This window comes from Trachymyrmex cornetzi, unplaced genomic scaffold (assembly GCF_001594075.2).
Source record: "Trachymyrmex cornetzi isolate Tcor2-1 unplaced genomic scaffold, Tcor1.1 scaffold78, whole genome shotgun sequence".
Classification (NCBI taxonomy): Eukaryota; Metazoa; Arthropoda; class Insecta; order Hymenoptera; family Formicidae; genus Trachymyrmex; species Trachymyrmex cornetzi.
In genome coordinates this window covers 63,559-83,988 of record NW_017300113.1, presented here as the reverse complement: position 1 = coordinate 83,988, position 20,430 = coordinate 63,559, and the positions used below count along the sequence as shown (strand labels likewise).

General features: G+C 31.3%; 1 protein-coding gene and 1 long non-coding RNA gene across 3 annotated transcripts in view; one reads left to right on the top strand and one right to left on the bottom strand.

Moving 5' to 3' along the window:
* Positions 1 to 259: 259 nt before the first annotated feature.
* Positions 260 to 14,661, bottom strand: LOC108768295 (uncharacterized). The gene is made up of 3 exons (XR_001940475.1): positions 14,593 to 14,661; positions 5,086 to 5,089; positions 260 to 271 (listed from the first exon to the last, which is right to left on the bottom strand). It is a non-coding gene; the product is annotated as an uncharacterized LOC108768295 (long non-coding RNA).
* Positions 14,662 to 17,982: 3,321 nt separating this feature from the next.
* Positions 17,983 to 20,430, top strand: part of LOC108768285 (probable methylmalonate-semialdehyde dehydrogenase [acylating], mitochondrial) — a 7,102-nt gene continuing 4,654 nt past the window's right edge. The window contains exons 1-2 of one of the 2 annotated variants that reach the window (XM_018518666.1): positions 17,983 to 18,086; positions 19,969 to 20,041. In XM_018518666.1, coding sequence (XP_018374168.1) covers positions 18,054 to 18,086; positions 19,969 to 20,041 — 106 coding nt within the window. In that variant the 5' untranslated portion in view covers positions 17,983 to 18,053. The other variant, XM_018518667.1, reaches the window with a different exon arrangement.

Below are 20,430 nucleotides of genomic sequence, written 5' to 3'. Positions count from 1 at the left end.
TAATAAAACGATGATACCATGATTATAAATTCTCGCGTTCCTAATTCTACTTAATGATGTGTACATAATAAAAAGAAATAAATTTCATAATCGGGAGAATCTTATTATAAAATTTATATTATACGCGTACAACGTATAATAACATAATAATAAAATGTCTTATTGTGCAAAACGATATTAATGCAGAAATATAAACGGAATAACTAAAATTACATTAACTTCGATTTAATCATGTGTAATAATATTGTCTATTGACTCCTTATAATAATGGCTTCAATTGTCATATTTCATTAGCATATTATGAATAAATTCAATACATGGATATCTCTATTTAAAAGCCGATTAGATGCAAAATGTAGTAAAACAAATGTTTTACAGGCGCACTCAACTATATATATATTATAGTCCTAATTATACTTTCAAATTCCATTCCTTATTAAATAGCATGTATTTGCTACTGCCAGTCACATGATTATTATACATATATGACATTTCGTCACAGATGAGACTTGATATTGTATTAACATAATGCATTTCTCGCGAATTACCTTGTACTACGTGTCTACTACTTCGTGCAATTAAATGGAGGCTAATTTCCTTGTATTCGCGATCGATACGCAAAGTACATTATTCTCAGAAATTGTCAATTGTCGAACTATGTTTTTGATATTCTTGCATTTTGTTGTGGTTTATTATAAACAAAGCAATTTGTGTAATTAATTAAGAGAACAATAAAGTACTCTCTAAATTTTTCAGAATGAAATCTCACTCCAGAAAAGGTGAAATACTATCAGTGAAAAATTTGCGTTCTTGAATAAGGGTGCCAGATTTTCACTTCTTTTTGGAGTAATATTTCATACTTTTGGAGTGAGATTTACTTCAAAAAAAGGAATAAGTTTCTTTCCTTTGGAATAAATCTCACATAACAATTTGCATTCTTATGCAAATGTTTCACTTTTTTTTAATACTGGCAGTATTCTAACTCTTTGTAAGTGAGATTTCACTCCAAGAAATTTAGAGAGTAGATTAGATTTACGAAAGTTCAATTATACAAATAAATTATTATTTATTTTCATATTATACACATATGTATTATATTTCAATTTAATAATGTAAATATTAAAATGATTAATGTGTAATATATTGTATTATATTTCTGATGTAATTATTGAGAGAAATTTTCGAGGCCTGCTTCTTTGATTTACTTATAAAACTGAAAGATGTTTCTTAATTCAGCGATGTTTTCACACAACTATGAAAATACTGAAATTTTACAAAAATTACAGAATATCACAGGAGGCAATTATTTCCAGCAGAATACATAAAGTAAAATCCGACTCAACATATTTTAAAGAAATATTACGGTTCAAATTATGATCTCCCGATTATTTTACTGGTTGCAGATAAAAAAGGAAAAAACAAATAAAGTTAGTCGCGTAAAATGCATCGCTACGCGAATGCATTTCCACGTCGCAAAGATGAGAGATGCTACATCCTGGCAAAACGAACGTCAAATGAGACGCGCATATATTATAGTAGTTTTGCAGTTAAAATTGCGATCCCGATGTTACGACAATTTGGATTTTTTAATGAACGTTTTGATGTCTCAGTGAATGCGGGCCGTGGATAAACGATACGTAAAAAAATCTTAAAAGCAATAGTAAAGGTTCTTCAGAATCGAGCTACGTTCGCGGATGTATCGCGTAGGTAAATAATGCGAGGCTGAAACGATATGCATCTGCGTCTCAAGACAAATATCGCCCAACAGATTGCAGATACGCTCGTATGATTTATATCCGTGCCTGCGATTCGTTCCATTATAATTTACTTGAATTAAATTTTTATTCAAAATTGTAAATTTTTTGGATTGCCTTGTACATCTGTCTTTTCTGAAAAGAAAATTGATTGCGATCTTTTGGTGGATAATTCTATCAAGACCAAGTGCATCAGAGTTTCTTTTACGAATAAATGTCCGAAAACCCGTTAGACGATTACTATTCGTCATGCAACAATGTAGTAGAGACGGTGCGGAGTAAATGAAAATGTCTGGTACCTGCATTATGCACGCGACGAGCCTTTTAATCACGTCGACTACTCTAATTGCTTCGCTTCGATTGCGTGGAAAGGAAGCACGGCTAATGCACTTTCGATCGCCGCGAGTGTTTTTCCACCGGATAGCTTGCGATACGCGACGCACCCAACGTTAGCTTAGCAATAACATTGGTATCAATAAACTGAATAAACGAGGCGGCTCCGCTTCCTCGATAAAAGTAAATGTAATGCGCACGCAGATATCTCGCTCCACCGGAAAATCGCTTTTCTTTTTCGGCCTCGCGTATCCTTATCATGCAGCATGTACATGATATTATCGTATCTATTCTGGGTTTCTATTTTGTTTAAGAGATTGTGTTATATCGTAAAAAATATTATTCAGTTTCTAAGGGATATCAGCACTTGGATTTTCTGTCGGCTTTCGACTCGTAATTCAGAATAACTTATCTTATATTTATCACTTACATCACTCTTAATTATAGAATAAATATAAAAATGAATAATTTACGAGATTAGATTATTTCATTTTTGTACTCAATTAAATATCGTATCACGATAAAAAAGTTTTAAATACTTATATTGTGCTTAAAACATATTACACTAAATATAAATATAGAAAAATTAATGTAAATATAAAAAAATATTGAAGGAAAATAATTAATAAATGACAATTATTTTAATTTCTAATCTATTAAAAGACTAATAAATAATGCAAGCGTACTTAAACTCAAGTATATTATTTATGGAATGTGTAATAATTAAAATTTGGTGTTATCGCGTCTATTTTTAAGATATGACTGTACTAATGTTAAACGATTACAGAAATAATAATGGTAATTTACTGGTGACTGGTCACCATTTACTCTGGCCGTTTAAAAATAAAATGGAGGGAACTAACGTGCCGCATGAGTGTTATTTTCTTCGTCTTTGGTTATGTGCAGCTATTGTGTATATCTGATATTTCCGGTGGATTTTCCCCTCGATGTTTGCATGATACTCGTACCCGGCATTCATGGCATCGCATCTAGACTCTTGTCTCTAGAAAGAGGATTGTTTAGCAACGATTAGCAATGAAACGTACGTTTTCGAAAGCAAAAGTTAACGTGACACGTGTGTAATTGCTGTAGGTCTTGCCTTGCGCAATTTTCTCATTTGTAGCTTGGAATTTAGGATGCATTTTTTTCTCCGATTATATCGTATTTACACACCTACATTGATTACTTATTTCACTTTAATATGCAAATGTAATATAACTACAGTTCAATCATTTTTATAAGTTAAAAATTATATTGAATATCTTTATCTCGCCTAACATAGAAATATTATAAATATTTGTAAAGATCTGATTAAATAAAATATTCGGTGTAAATAAAATTCTGTGCGATAATATTGTAAAAAAGATATTTCATTAGGAATATCTAACGTAGGAAATGTAATTGCAATTTGCAAAAGGCTTTCTCTTCTCTCCATCCAGAAGAGTCGCGCGCTCGTTTGGTTTACAGATGTAACACAACTTCTGCGAGAGAATCGAGATTTGATTAGGTCCCCAAGGAATTTATCTGGGTAGACCGACAAGACATTGCGACATAGAGGAAAACTGCCTATGCAAACATATAATAGATACTTCAAAATATATCCAGATAAAAAAAAATTGTTCTTCTATTTACATCACTGACAACAAGATTTCCGCCGGGGGCCACTGTTCGGAAATCGAACACGACATGGCACCTCTTCGTCGAAGAGGAAGAAGAAGAGAAGAAAGTTCGCCGATAAGTGGCGCGCAGCTTTCGAAAGCGAAAGTCTTCGCCGTGCGCTTTCTCGTGCACGTTTACGCGACAAAAACATTAGGCAACCGGATGCTCCGTAGCCCTGGCCACGAAAATCCACCAGACTCTTCTCTCCTTCGTTCTCTCGGCCTACCGGCCTTGACGAGTTTCGCGGCTCCCTGATTCTATTTTCAAATATGCCCCGCGGAGCGACGCGTCCAGCGAGGAAGAACGCGTTCGCCATTTTCGCATCCTTTTTGTTCTTGCGAATTCTTTCTTTGGAAAGTTAAGAGATCCCAAGCGGGAGTCCTATTCTTGATACATTATTAATAACTGAATTCTTTTGATATGATAAATGATAATATTTATCCCTGAAAAGATGTTTTATTGCAATATCAGGCAAGTTTTATCTTCATTTTTATACGTTATACTTAAATGAAAAAATAAAAATGATTTTAAAAAAATACGAAAAAAGAATAATAGAAGATCTACTTGAATCGTTTTTATCTGTTTAATAAAATATATGTTATTTACTACATTTGTGATATACATCTATTATTATGTCACGTATTATACTTTAACCCTTCATTACTTGCGTGGAGTATCCTAGGGAATCCATCTTATAAATTCAAAATGAATGTTATTTATACACATTATTATACTTAACGCAAATTGTTTCGTAAAAAAAATGTGCACCTTTATCTAAAAAATACATAAAATATTATTTTTATTTAATTGTAAATTATCAAATAAAACAATAAAAATCGAGACATACCATAATATTGGGATATCAAAAATACTCCACGTTAGTAACTATGGTAAAAAAAACCTACAAGAATAAGTTAGGGTTAATTACCAAATAACATTGGTAATATAATTTTTAGTATTTGTCATGTTTTTACGAAGTTTTTGTACGGATAAAAATTTCTCTTATTGTTTGATTTACTGCGGAATTAGGTTTTGTGCGGAAACGCGAGCGATGCATCTCGATGGAGCGGCGTGCACGTTAATTACACGGAGAATGAGAATTGGATGTCAAGGGCCGCTCTCGATTCCAGCGTTTTGCACGCTAAACGCTATTGTCACTGACATTTACGAGCTTGCCAGCGCGCCGACGCTTTTTAGACCTCGCGTTTACACGCTCCCGCACACGATGGCGGGAATCGAGACGATTAAAGTTCGGGTTGGTGGAGTTTAATTGGACGATCGGAGCAAGTAGAAGCACACAATAACGAGGAGGTAATTAAGCAATTATCGTGGTACAGACCCTGCTTCTTCTAGACAGTCGACTCCGTCGACGTGGTCGGCTTATTGCGCCTATTTTAGAACTACTGAAAGTCGGGAAAATGAAAATTTTGATTCTATTATTTTGGTTGTTATTTTCGACAGCGAAAACACTTTTAGATGATGCATTTTTTAATACACTGAGAAAAAAGTATCTTGTTACAAAAAATAAGCTATTAGAACCCAACGAATAAATAGTTTTCTCGTGTTAAATAAATTTTTTTTGTATCAAGATATTTTTTCTCTTAGTGCACCAAGTCTATTTACTATCTAATATTACCTATACGTGATAAATTATAGTTGCATAATATAGTGTATATATCGCTTTCTTACTTCAAAAGAACAAATTTCTTAATTCAAAGAATGACAGTATTTTTAAGAATCATAAAACAAAAATGGTATTTGAACAATATAGGATAGATACGTGATACGAATGTAATACGAACGTAAAACAATATAATTATAAAGGCATATGACCACGAACGCCTGATATCGTTGGCTTAAAATTATTATATTTAATAAAGTACAATTAATAGACGTTTCGGCCTTCAATGAGACCTTCTTCAGTATTCATATAAATTAAAAGTAATACGCATAATTATAACAAAATTGAAGACTTAAAATTAGATTCTTAACAAGTATCAGTATTATTTTTTTGCTATTACAACAATTCGTCAATACTTTACTCGCAAAAGTTTTTTTTCCTCTCTCTCTTCTCTTTCCTTACTAGATGTGAATTTTATTCTCCTTTAAGGCAGGAACTATTGCGTTTAAAGGAGAATAAAATTCACATCTAGTAAGGAAAGAGAAGAGAGGGAGGAAAAAAAACTTTTGCGAGTAAAGTATTGACAAATTGTTGTAATAGCAAAAAAATAATACTGATACTTGTTAAGAATCTAATTTTAAGTCTTCAATTTTGTTATAATTATGCGTATTACTTTTAATTTATATGAATACTGAAGAAGGTCTCATTGAAGACCGAAACGTCTATTAATTGTACTTTATTAAAATGATATTTGATTACGTTAAGACAATATTTTTGTTATCGATATTATTTAATTAATCAATAATTTTTGTCAAAATAAAAATTAATTTTTCTCCTTTTCTGGGAAATTTAATTTTGTGTGTGAGCTGTATCATTTTTAAAGTAAGGGAGCTTTCGGATAACTTCGAAAAGTATTTCGAAATAAGATACAAACACAAGTGTTTTAAAATGGCCATCGTATGCGTGGAATACGAACGCAAAAGTTTGAAAAGATCGGCAAGAAGAGAAGATAATAATGCTAGTGGAAAACGACGGGGCTGAAAGATCGAGGTGTATACCTTACAGTAGCGTTTGAAAAGAAAATCGCGCAAGAGCAAAACCTCAGGCTCGCCAAGTACTTCCTCGGCGTGTGCTGCGCAAGCCAGAGTTATATCGTGCACCATAGCGAGAAAAAGTCTCAACATGCGTGGGCAAACAACGGCAGTGCACCGCCGCTTACGTGCGTGCGTACGTGCGGAATTACGTACGCACGATGGGGAATTTCATGGCGTGAAATCCACCGGGCGATAGGGGAGCACGTAAGATCGTATTTCGCGACAGGCATGGCACAGGAAAAGAGTTCGCCAGCTTCGCGTTTAGCCGCAAACTCACAAAAACGGTTAACACTTTGCGGTAGCGGGCGCCTTGTTGATGTAAACTCACTCTTACACCATTGAAAAATCTTTGTGGTCTGCAATTGTGGGGAGTCGCATTTGAAGTCTTCGTATAATAAATTCAAGATATTACAACAAAAACTATAGATTGATAATCATATAATTACAATCAATTTAAAACCCGTCCTTCATTGTACGAAAAGAATGATTTAAATATTTAGCTAGATCTAAAAATAAATTTGTTGTCTCATCAAAATAATTATGTAGGAAATTCAAGTATAATCGTCAATGCAAGAAGTTTTTGACATTCCAGCAACCAGTTTGAGTAATATATTATTTTCAGATATGTTATCTAGCTAAATTTTTACCTACTTCGGTAAAACCATTCTTTCTGTGAGATAAAATACACTTCGTTCATCTTTTCGGAGGGTAAGTATTTGCCCTTGAACGCCAGATAAAATATATTGCTCGTACGTAAAGCATCTGCCAAGATAAAATTTTATTTACAGTTGATATTACGTTGGAGATAAAATGAAATATCCCGGCGCCTTCGCGGAGGCCTAGTGCGTGCCGACGTTTCTTACCTGATCGGAATAGGAACGTTACAACTTTACAACGTTCGGGAACGCTAGGCGAGCGTGTGCGAATTTGTAGGCTCCCAGGAAGACTATAATTACGCTTCCTACCGCGTATAATGCGAATCGCGTGTAAATGAAGAATCAGAAATGAGTCACTTAGTTTGCAGAAGTTGAAGTGACTTCGTTAGTAGGTTTTGTTCTTATTCTCATTATCTCTCATTTTATATGGCCATTGTGTTAATAATATAAACAGCTTAAGTGTACTTAACTTAAATGGAATATTGATGTATTACGATCATTGATTTGAGAATATTTACACAGATTGTAAGAATTTTGGTTTCTATAAAAAGAAAACGTAAATAAAAACATAAGTATGAAAGAAATTAATTTTTTTAGATATATCTATTAACTAATTTACTCTGATAAATTGATTTTCAATTCTAAAAGTATTACTTTACGTGTTTAAGAAGAAGATGCTCGTGTAAATTCCTTTTTTAACGAAAAATATATTAATTAAAATATATTTACAATTTATTTATTTATAAATTAGTTGGTATAATTATAATTTTATTAATAATATTAATTACAGAAAATAACAAAATTTTTTTGTCCGGCTGTCTAATTATTGAATACCTGAATATATGTATTGTCCAGTATTTTTCCCTGCGAATATTTTTATCGCGAAATAATTTTCCTAAAACGGAGATATCTCATTCGAGTAGCAAAACGCGTGAAGCCGCGAGTATTTCTCAGGCAAGAAACACGTGTGGGCGTTACGATAGTTGGAAAAGTAGATCCGCGTATACGCACTCGTAGAAAGCTAAAAATACAATAAGGCTGCGAACTAAACAACATGATCGATCCACGTGCGAAACTTCAGCCTCGCCCGTATGTTCTCGATTGAAGTGTAATTTCTTCCGCGTCCATATATGGCGTGCACAAAGTGGTTTAATCTCTTACAGAAGGCCAGCTATTGAATTGATTTTTGACGCGTTTAACTACGCTTTGTAAAATTAATGGGTATGAATCTGATCTGCTCGAACGCGTCAAAATATAGCGGTTGATCGAGCTGCTATTATAATTGTAAATACTCCGATTCTCTTAACATGTGTACTGACGTTGATGATCCTATTCTCAAAGTGCATTTATAGCATCTATTTATATGTTTCACATTAGCTCGTTAACTGCGTGTGTAAATATATGATTATTGAGAAAGTTCAGCCATTAATATCAATAGGTGACATTTTCGTTTTAAGTATTGTGGCTGTATTAATTGCGCAATGAATATCACATATCAATCTGCACGCTTCAATTAGTTTGAAACGCTACGTAATTGGCACTGTAAATCGGCTTTGTGCGGCACACTTGGTACCGGAAGACTATCTATGCGTTCATTGTTACCTCGTGATTTATGGCTAACAAGCATTCGCTATCGATATTTATTGCATCGTGCTACAATAATGCACCGAGATAAATTTATATACCATACGAGTTTCATTTTTTATTATACTTTTTATGCTATTCGAAAGTTACTTTATATACATACGCTTTATGCACATGAATTTGACTAGTTTACACAGTAAAAGATCGTGCGTCCATATGTAGAATTTTTCTTGTGTTACCACATTTTGATTATAACTTCAATGTAACATCAACGTACAACTGATATGTTATTATTTTTGTAATATTTTGATGTGTTAGATTCATGTCACCTTTCTAACTTAACAATTGCGTATGTCAATTAAAAATGGAATTTTATTTTGAGTGTTTTTAACACAATTGTTTCAATTAATCTATATATCTCAAAGTCAATTTAACATCTAAGAATGTTTTCATTCACATATATCTATATACTCTACTTATTTTATATATTAGTTTTAAATCATCCCTAAAGTCAAAATAACAAATATAAATGTAAAGTATTGTGTCAATTATTTAACATTACTAGTTCGTTAATAAATAACACAAGACGAATGAGTTACTTTAACTTAAAATTTAGAGTGGATCTCCTGGGACATGTAAAAAATGTTAAAATTAACATTTTCTTTTTTACTGTGTAGAAACGAATGCCAAAATTTTAATTGAAATTTTCCGCGCGCGTTCTTCCCGATATTTATTCCTTCGACTTAAAATTAAAAAAAATATTTCAGTAGCGACAATATATCGATAATAATATTGTAATTAAAAGACACTACAAGCTTTTACAGATCTCGCAGATGCCGGTAGATAGGCGGTGCTGTTTTCGCGTAATTAAATGGAAGATAAGATACACACGGAGATAAGATCGTGAATTCGTCTGCATAGCTTCCATCCGAGGTCGCATCTCGTCCAAGACAAAAAGAATTCGAAAATGCAAAAGTCGACGCTTAAAAAAAGGAAAAGGGGGGGGGGAGCCGCTAGGCTAGCTCGTTGATTGCGACTGCTATAAATCGGCTGTACACGGCGGGGTCAACCGGACCCCGGAAGACGGAGCCTCACTGAGTGGGGATTAAGGCGAGGCCGCGGTTGTGTATAAGCGAACGTAGGAAACATAATAAAAGTCAGTGGCGGTGTTCACTGGGGATACCAGTCGGGGACGTTCCTTGATCGTTCTCCAAAAGGTGCCAGTCGCGCGTCATGGAGGTTGCGTTCCTCGCGGCGGGTTCGCCAGTCGTCGTGATGACCTTGAGGCCGGTTTCCCTGTTCCGCATTCTAAAAATATTTAGCAACGCAGATAAGCTAGCTACCACGTGTTTCAGCATCACAAATTAGAGAAATAATTACGTTTTAATATTTCTACGTTTCTATAATTACGTATCTGCAAGGTAATCTTTTCTGCTTACAATCGGAGTTGAAAGCCAAGCTATTTTAAATGAGTAAAGCCCATGAGCTAAATTTAACTGTCTAATACACATAAGTGTAAATACAATTTTATTTTGTAAATATTTAATCCAAGTTTCTGGGATCCAAATCACATGGCACAAAAGTAGGAAGAATTTATATTTAAAAAAAATGAAAATAGAGAGAGATGAAGATGTATTTCTTGTGTAAATATGATTAAGATGTTCTCTTTATTTTTTACAATTAAATTTTTAATACGTAAAATAAAGTCAATTATCTATATTGCATTAACAAATGAATTGCAAAGAGAGGGAGCAATTAATATCTTTAATATAAGTAATCAATATAATCTTTAGATTATTGGAGTTTGATAACAATAATCTTGTATCAATAAATGACTGAGAAAAACTTAAATAAAAACGTCGATAATGCAAATAAATGATCTACATTGAGAGAAAACAATGGTTGCAATTATAATAATTTAATTATATTAATTTATGTATCATTTATATATCATTTTCGATACAAATTATATTTTTGTTATTAGAACTATAAATATAATTATTATTTTTAACATTATATCAGAAATAAAGCAGTAAAAATAAAGCTTTTAATTATTTTACCATGCAATTGTACAAATATCAAATATTTTTTTCTCTCAATGTAATAAAACGTATAATAAAAATGATTCATACACATTTCGTGTACTTTTTTATTAAAATAATCAATTACGTAACTATAAATCTTTGTGCAAAATTATCTGTGCGGCAACTCTAATAATTAATAATTATTTTCATAATGACCTGGGGTAACCGAAGGCTCAGGTCAACGACGGCGACGAATTGAACTTGCAAATTTCTTGTCGCCAACAGCACGCTCGCGAGAGAAAGAACGACTTTTAACTCTCATTGTGTTTGGACGATTGCCAAGAATCTCGAGAATCTTTCACGGACCGTGTAAACGTCGCAGACACGTTTCATACGTCACGGACGAGTTCGTTGTTTTTCTACGTCACTAGCTTTACAAGATCATTAAATCGCTTCGTCGAGTTGCATATTAAAACTAACTCGAATCGAGTGCACATATTTTCGATTTATACTCCAGCGTTTATTTTCACACACGCAAGATGGGTACCGTTTTATATTTCTTGAATATTTGTAGCAACAGTTAAAACAGATTACGAATCTGCCGAAATTGTCACGTAGAAACTGGCACTTCGAACGGCTGGGCACAGAATCGAATACAGGCATTGCGACATGAAACGCTTTCTCGATCAAGGGAAACGAACGATTGGCATCGCGAATCGGTACGACATGGCACGAGATGGCCGTGTCTCGGAAACGCACCTGCGACGCATTGTAACGGACGTGCGTGTCGCAGCTTCTCGCTCCAAAATTTCGAAATTGCTCGCCGTCCTCGGGCCGGTGTCGTCTTATAGCATGTCGCGCACTTTACCCACGTGCATTATTATCGGAGTATCTTGCAACGTAGGTTTCGTAATCGGGCCGTTTCGTCGCGCTGAATATTAAAGTCGATGTTACGCGTGAGCGATGCAAAACGTTTTCGTGTCCTGTCCGCGAACACGCGACGCAGGAGTCCTCCTACGTGCACGTGCACGTGTCCATTTGTGTAATTAATACATGCGCGGGACTGCATAAAACTTTATAATGTTCCCACATATTAAGTTCTTTCGCCATTACGAGGAAAATTATGTTCTACACGGAAAGGATGATTTTGCTGAAAGATCGAAAATTTTACTAAATAATTTTTTCACATTTTTTTTTTCATCAATGGATCATCTATAATTATGTTGAAAACTCAAATTCTTTGCTAGTATATCAAAATTTTTTACAGCATTGTTCATTATTTTTCAGTTTCCAATATAATTACTTTAGTCAAACAAAATTATTTTCAAATCAATAGCTAGCAAAATTTCAGATTTTTCAACAAAATCGTTCTTTCTAAAGTACGTTTAAAAACTGTCAAAAAAATAATGAACGTTAAAATAATGCAGGATTATGCAAAATACAATAGTTGTGAAATGGGTTGCTTCTTTCCCTTTTTTTATTGCAAAAACTTAAGTAGAATAAAATTATATTGTGTGTTTTTCATTATTTTTCGAGCGAAACCCCGACGTATCCCATTTATTTTATGATAGATCGAATATGCGAGTATCCGAGTAGGATGTACTTCTTCGTATTTTCTTCTGCAATGATACTTGAGAAAATAGAGAACAAAGGGATCATATATTTGATAAAGTATACCTATTCTTACTAAAAAAATGCGATTTGAAATTTAATCACAGAAATATGAAACGCGACGTATTAGATATAACGTCATAACATCCTGCAACCGCTCTTTCAAATAGTTCTCTGTGCGATCGCAGCATATTATTCAAATTATTTCTTGTGGACAATTGGATCGCACGTGTCGACGACCTACGTACACGTTATTCGATCGCACACGTGCGTACGTACGTGATTTCTAATCGTGCGACTAGCGAAACATTAATATGAATTGTAAGTACTCACGCATAAACGTAGATAACCCGTAAATATAATGTATATACAAGTCATGAACTAGTGTGTACGTGAGTGTCCCTGGCTTGGAAAAGGGACGAAAAGAACTTTCTAACTTTGTCTGGGATAGATGAACTTTCACATCTGTCTCTTCATGGAACTGTCCTAGAATCAAAACCTGAGCTCCAAATAATCTTTATTTCATTCGTAAGATGTTCGGCGGTCAATGTTTTAATTGAAATCGAAGAATATAAATTTCATTCAGTTTTTAATCGAATAGTCGACCGGAATAATAATATAAGTAATAAATAAACGTACATAATAAGTAAAAAATAAGTAGAATAAATAAAAACTTAATAAAAATAAGATTGCATCGTGCTGACATGTACAAAAATATTATGGTGCATTAAAATTTTCACGTAAGATATAATTATGTTTTTCTAAATTTGTCAGATATTATGTTTTTATCTCTTTCTTCTTAATCTGATGAAAAAAAATTGTTTAAAATAACAACTGCAATGTTATTTAAAAATAAATAAAGTTTTTATTTATTTTTTAATTATACTACTGTGTGTAACTTTATGTGTTATAATTTTATCGCAGATATATTCGAAAGAGTAATAACATAATTTGCATTTTGCTATTAATTATTGCACGCGTATGTCATAAAAAAAATAATGTCTTCTGTAAAAAAAATACATAGAAAAATAACTGTTATCAATTTAGCGAGAATAAAAATTATGAAACACGAATATTAATCTTGAAAGTTTATTTTGCCCGTCGATCTCGGTATACGATTTCACTCAAATCGAACACGTGACTCCGTTCTAGACGTAGGCGTATGTAAAGTAACGGATACATACATGAGTCAAGGAGGAAATGCTGTTTAGATGGCAACAGCGCCAACCTTGCGTTGTACCAATTTGTATTTCTGTTCATTTTCCGTTACTAATTAACATAATCACTGCAAATACAGTTGATGTATGTTTTCATGATGAGAATATATGTATGTACATGTGAAAATGTGATTTATATTTTAACATAGACGATTATATTTATCTCTCTGACTTCTATGCATGTTTCAATCTTACTAAAATTATTCAATATCATATTATGTTGTTTTTAATTATTTATCTAAACAAGTAGCACATTTTATAATTGGATTATAAAATAACCACAGTTTTACTTTCCATTTGCCATTACTTTTAATTTTATTCTGAATTAAGAGCAACAAAATTCTTTTCTAATTATAAATAAAAATATAATACGAAAATTAATTCTTTTTATTGTAGGTACATTATATCAGAAACGTTATTGACTATTAAATATTATAACACTATAAACCTAAACGTGAAGAATATTTATTCTAATTTTAATCTTTATGTAGATAAACAACGATTCTGTTTTTTTGCATATTGAAATTTTTTTAATTCACAAAACAGTAGCGGCGATTCTTAGGTTGTTTAACCACAAAATTGTTCGTGTTGTACTGCTGACTTAATATTCAGTGTGTCGAACAGCGTGTTACAAAACAGCGTTACGATATCCTTTGCCAGTCCGATAACATAATCTTTACACAACTCAGCTCAGAAAACTCTCATACCAAGTAGGTAGAAGTAGATATGTTAGCATCCGTCGTAAAATTTTCTGTATGAATATTAATGTTCGTTAAAATACGTTAATTCTATCCGCAAATATTTTTTACTTTGGTTGAAAGATTATTTGCCAACCTTTACTATCCTATTTCTTACGAAAATACAGAATAAAGTTAAGTTTCCATTGCAATGTCTGATAAAAATCAGTTTAATTTATCTCATATGGGTATAAATATGTATATAATAATAAAAATCTCATTATTTTTCAAATATCATAAATATCAATGTAACATAAATATTAATTTATTTATTTAAGTTGTCAGACATTATCAATGGCTACGTTTAGACCGTGCGCTTAGTTCGCGACCTATACGATAAGTGTCTTTATTTAACCTATAGGGTAAACAAGGATATCTGTTGAGTAGGCCTAAATGCATGATGTAAACGTAGCTATATTAATTATATATATATAATGACAGATTTAAAAAAAAATGTTGTATCTAAAAAAAATTATCTTCGTCGTGTAATGAATTATTATAAAATTATTTTCGCCATAGGGAGTCAGAGAGAATTTACTTGGAAGATTAGAAATATTAATTGATAAATCAATACGTTCTGCTAGATGCATGCATGTATATCAGTCACAGTCACACAAAATCGTGAGAACAACACTAAGAAGATTAACGTGATACGTTAAATAATTTGTTATTCTGACAATATCCAATTTGATAAAGTAGTTTGATTAGAGGACTCTAATGGGTTCGGCATTATTCTCGGCAAAGCAAAACGCAATAATGACGCGTGGAAAACAACCGTGTATGTGCCGTTTCGCTCGCGGCGATTGGCGTCGAAGAGATTATCGTCGCCGTTATGTCACACGCGACCTGACAGACCGACTCCCGTTTACAAGAAACACATATTTCGTCAATGGTTTTCACTTTTTATTATTCCATCGGCAGCTGCGGCTACGAGACGAACGGAGCGTGCATTCGAAATCGTTTCGGAGCAGGAAGCATAGTAGTTCTAACTTTGTACGCGATTATCTGGTATTTGCGATCTATAAGTTGCGGTGATCAAGTATTTAATGGCAATTCAATGTGTAATTCATTGTAAGTGGCCGCTCGTGCATTAAACGAGGCATTTGGCTGCTTCAGAAAAACTATAGATTTTATTGAAGATATAATTAATCCTCTCTTTGCGGGGACAAAGTTTAACGAACAGTTTTACACAGTTAACGTTTCACACACGTTCTGTTTTTCTTCGTCAACATTCCATTTGAATGAAAAGATAATAATAGATATTTTACACTCCTCTTCGTACTGCGGTATTCTTACATAATTTACTACTGTTTAAATCTAATCTCTGCTATGCATATAATCGTTAATAATATTTTAATTTATGTGCGTATCAAATTTTATTCTATAAACTTTTTTATATAATTATTATATATTTCTCTATATTATAATTTAAAAACATTTCCAATTTTCTTTCAGTGTAAGTTTACAACTACAAATTTTTAAGAGATTGTTATTTAAAAAGATTAAATATGATTTTAAATTAATTAAATAATTATTTTAAGTAAATTAAATAATAAATTTAATTAATTATTTAGTGCATGACTTAAATTTTAAAATTTGTTATTGTTAATTCAATATAGTACCTATATTATTATTTATAATATATATAAATTATCGATGCCTTTAAAAATAATAAAAATGTAACTTTTAAGATTGTACGAAATCTGTAGAAATATAAGTAAATATTTCTACAATAAACAGAATTAGAGAAGAGATCTACAAAGGAAATCTAGAAAGTTAAAAATTGCTTAATTGTAATCTGATTCATAATTTCTAACAACGAGTTTTACGACTAAATTTAATTATTACTAACGAGAAATGCATAGTTTGTGTTTGCAAGATGGGTTTTCAGGGCATTTCACTTTCCTTACACATTACACCGCATGCCGACGTGATCTAGAAATCATGCATGTGTACAAGTAGACAGTCGAGCGGAGTATCTACTTTAGCATAACGGGTAGGACTTCATTGCCTCCAATGATTGTCCGCCAATCAAGTCCCATATAATCACATGACGTGTACGACCGGCAATAGTTACCTCAGTTTTTGCCTTCAATACTCCAAACACGCACTGTTGATCGCATAATTTAACGCGAACGTGGACAAAAAAGTATTGTTTACAATATTTTTACTCTCATCTTAATCAATCATTTTGACATGTGGATCTCGAAGATCTTCGCAAAAAAGTCGACAATAAAATATCACGTAAGTATTTAAATCTTATGAGGTTTGTAAATTATTTTATTTTTAAACTCTTTTTATATGACAATATTTTTAAAGCTATTCTAACAATAAATTATTTTCTTGCTTGAGAGGTGTAATCTATTGTATATAATATATTTTATAATGTGTATATTATATAATTTTTTATTCAATATATAATCATGTAAACATGTAAGATATCGCTTGCATTCTAAAGCTCAATTAATAATATAAGTTAATAATAGAAAAATTATGTGTTACTTCTCTCAGTGTTTTGTTAGAAATAACATATGAGTATTAAACATAATTTTATGATATATTATAATTCATAGTTAATAAAACGTTAAAATCTTTTCTTTTAACATCTCTTGTTGTAACATTTTTATAAAATATTAAAATATATAAATTCACGCTAAATTATTTAAGCACTAAAGATCCAGCTTTGATCGTTATGGGCTTTATTTTCTATTGGTTGAATATATATATATATATATATTTTTATAATTCATTATTTTATATATAAAATATTAAAACTGAATTAATCGTAGTTTTAGTTAAATCCAATTGCATTTTGAATATGCGTCTGAAATTACAAATTAATTAAAGTATGTAATAAAATTAAATAATTTATAAAAATTTTTTTTGTGCATTTTCATTAGCTGTCCAATGCAACATGACAGCGACATCTAAGACACCGAATAAAAGTCCAGTAACGTCTGCTTTGTGTAGATATTGCCATTAAGTTTCCAACAGCTGGTCTTTATAGGATTCCATCTTAACCGATAAAGATAATACTTAAATAAGTCACATTTAGATTTATATTAATTGTTTACAAAACATTTTTTAAATTAAAATTATATACAAAAAATGAATTATATATTTATCAACTGTAATACTACAATAAAAAATAAAGCTAATTTTGTGAATGAGTTTATAATTTAACAATTCTTTTAGAAAAACGTTTTCCATAAATTTATTAATAAAATGTTAGTTTTAATAATTTTTGAGCTTCTTCTATTTGGATATATCACTTTATAGCATTTTCTTTTTCCTTTTAACATTAGCATTTTTTGGCTATATTTAAATTTTATATATTAAACTATACATTTTTGAATATTTTTTTAAAACAGAAATAAATTTCTAAAGATGGTTGTTTTAAATCTATCATATCTAAAGTCTGCAGTAATAAAATAAGTATCTGCAAATTAATAAATAATTTTATCGCTAATTTCTTGTTAAATAAAAATTAATTGATATAAAATCATATTGCAAACTAATTGTTTGGTCAACTAAAATGTTTATTAGATCGATAATTTTTAGCCACTTTTCTTCAAGCGATTCGAGTCATTAGGTTCGACTCATCGCACTACAAAGATATCGATCGCGCAAGACGTTCTAAACAAACATGTACTATCTTGTCGGAAAACATCATGTGCCACGTCGGTTAAATGCAAGGCCATTTTTTCGATACGAATCATTCAGTTCCACACAAGCTGCTCTGTCGAACGTGTTAACTGAAAGCATGGCGCTCCTCGCGAAAATCGCCAAGTGTGAGGTACGAATACATTCATCGCCGTCACGATCGGTATACTGACTGTTATTTCGCACGCTCTTCAAAAATTTGTCGCGTTACAGCTGCATTTGAATGTATTAGTGCAGGAAATCTGACCATCTAGTGGATATCCGACGAACTGCGAGAGCTTCGTTAGCGCGAAAATCAATTGCTTGCAAATTGTTTTGTGCATATCATACTTCGATGATTTTATTTTAGTGCGCGTGTAAATCTAAATAATTAATTACTTCTGCATTCGCAACAACAAATATCTAATGAGTGCTTCTGATAGACCGATATGAATATTGAGGAAACTATAAAGTGATATTTGTCTTTATTACTTCCTACTTGTCCCCATATTGTGTTAATAATTATTATAATTTTTTAAACCGTTAAATACATTTTTATACTTTGTGTAAAACTTTTAATTGTTAATTAATAAATCCAAAGATAGATATAAAGCAGATTATTAGCTTACTTTATAATATCGAGAAAATATTTTTATCTTTATTATTATGCTTGCAGTCTTAGGCCCATATTCATAGTCAGGCTTTATATTTAAGGCTTCCTTAAATTTATCTTTAGATCTACGAATTATTTCAATGGTCATTGAGTATTTAAAAATAAATTTAAGGAAGCCTTAAGTATAAAGTCTGACTGTGATACGGGCATTAGAATAAGAAAGGAAAAATGTTATGTATGCCAGATGCTAATTTATTATAATGACATGTCACTGACGTTACAATGTGTTTGCTGACGCATAATGTGTTGATCGTGCTATAATTTTTGAAAATCGATTTTTTAAATAAAAATTATTGTAAATATACTAAATCTATCTATAAAACAATAAGTATATTGTAATTAGTTTTTAATTAATTTCTAGATCTATAAGTTTTATTAAATATTCTGATTTTTTAAAACATTCTATAAAAAAAGTCTTCGTGTGTGGTGCAACTAAACTTAGCTTCCGCAATAGCTATTTAAACGAAAGAATGCGCTTATCAAATTATAAGTATGCATAACAGCTGAAGCATTCGTAATTCGATAACCCAGAAAAACATGTTTAAATGTAAACTATTGTTATATAAAATAATATAAAATATATTTGTGTATTGTGTTAAAAGTTAAAACTGTATCGCTTTGAAGGCAATGCCCTAAATAAAAAAATAATTTTAAAAAATTGTAGTTTATTCGAGATGTTAATAATTATAATTCTGTTTTCGCGAAAGATCGTATCATATCATACCATATCTTCTCGTTAAAATATATTTGATATTTATGAAATTTGAACAAAATAAATTAGGTTATTTAATTACTTTGTTTAAAATAAAATATATAGTTATATACTGTTTAAGAATGCAAATTTTTTTTACATTATCTTGATTGTGTGGAATGTATCAACGTGTTAATAAAATGTACGAAGTGACAATTGTCTAACCAATTGATCCTCGGATGACTATGACGTTCGTAAGAGGAGAATAACATTAATCATGATTTTTACACTTCTAAACTTCGTGTAGTATAAATGAAATAGTTGCCGACAAATGATGAATCGTCATATATTTATTGACTCGAAAACAGTGCTATCATGTAAATTTGCTTGCCATTTAAAAGTACTCAGATATCTCAAATGACGTTGCTTTACTAACTTATCAATACGTATGTTAATCGTACGATCACACGATTTGTAAATAAAATCGCAAAAAAATAACGTTCCACGAAAAAAATATTCACATTTGAAATAATGTTATCTGCTATTAATATCTCTAAAATCAATTTCTAATAGTATGTGTATGAATCATGTATATTAATGCATACGGAAAAATTATTTAAACAAAAATATGATATAATATTTTTTGTACCAATTAGTATAAAAATATTTCAGACACGGTTTATTACGAGATCCTATAGCAATGCTCCTCCGATGGTTAAAATGTATATCGATGGACAATTCGTAGGTAAATATTATTATAAACATTTAAATTCTTTATATTCTTACCAATTGAATATTTTTTATATTTCTCTTGCTTAAATTATAAAAACGGAAGAAATGTTTTCGCGTTGAAAAATTTATTTTCAAATACTGTTAAATATTATTAGCTTCATACCCTTTTCTAAAAATAATGCAAAAATAATTAAATCCTTCAGAAATTTTAATTGATTACAACTTTTGAATTCAAACTTATTAAATTGCTTCTAATTTTAATTTAAACTGATTTTTAATTTAAACTTCATTTTCGTATTGATGATATATTGACATATTCGGGACAAAATGCAATTTAAATAATATTTATAACAAAATATATCACAGATAGACAAACCTACGAAAGAATATTCATCTGTGAAA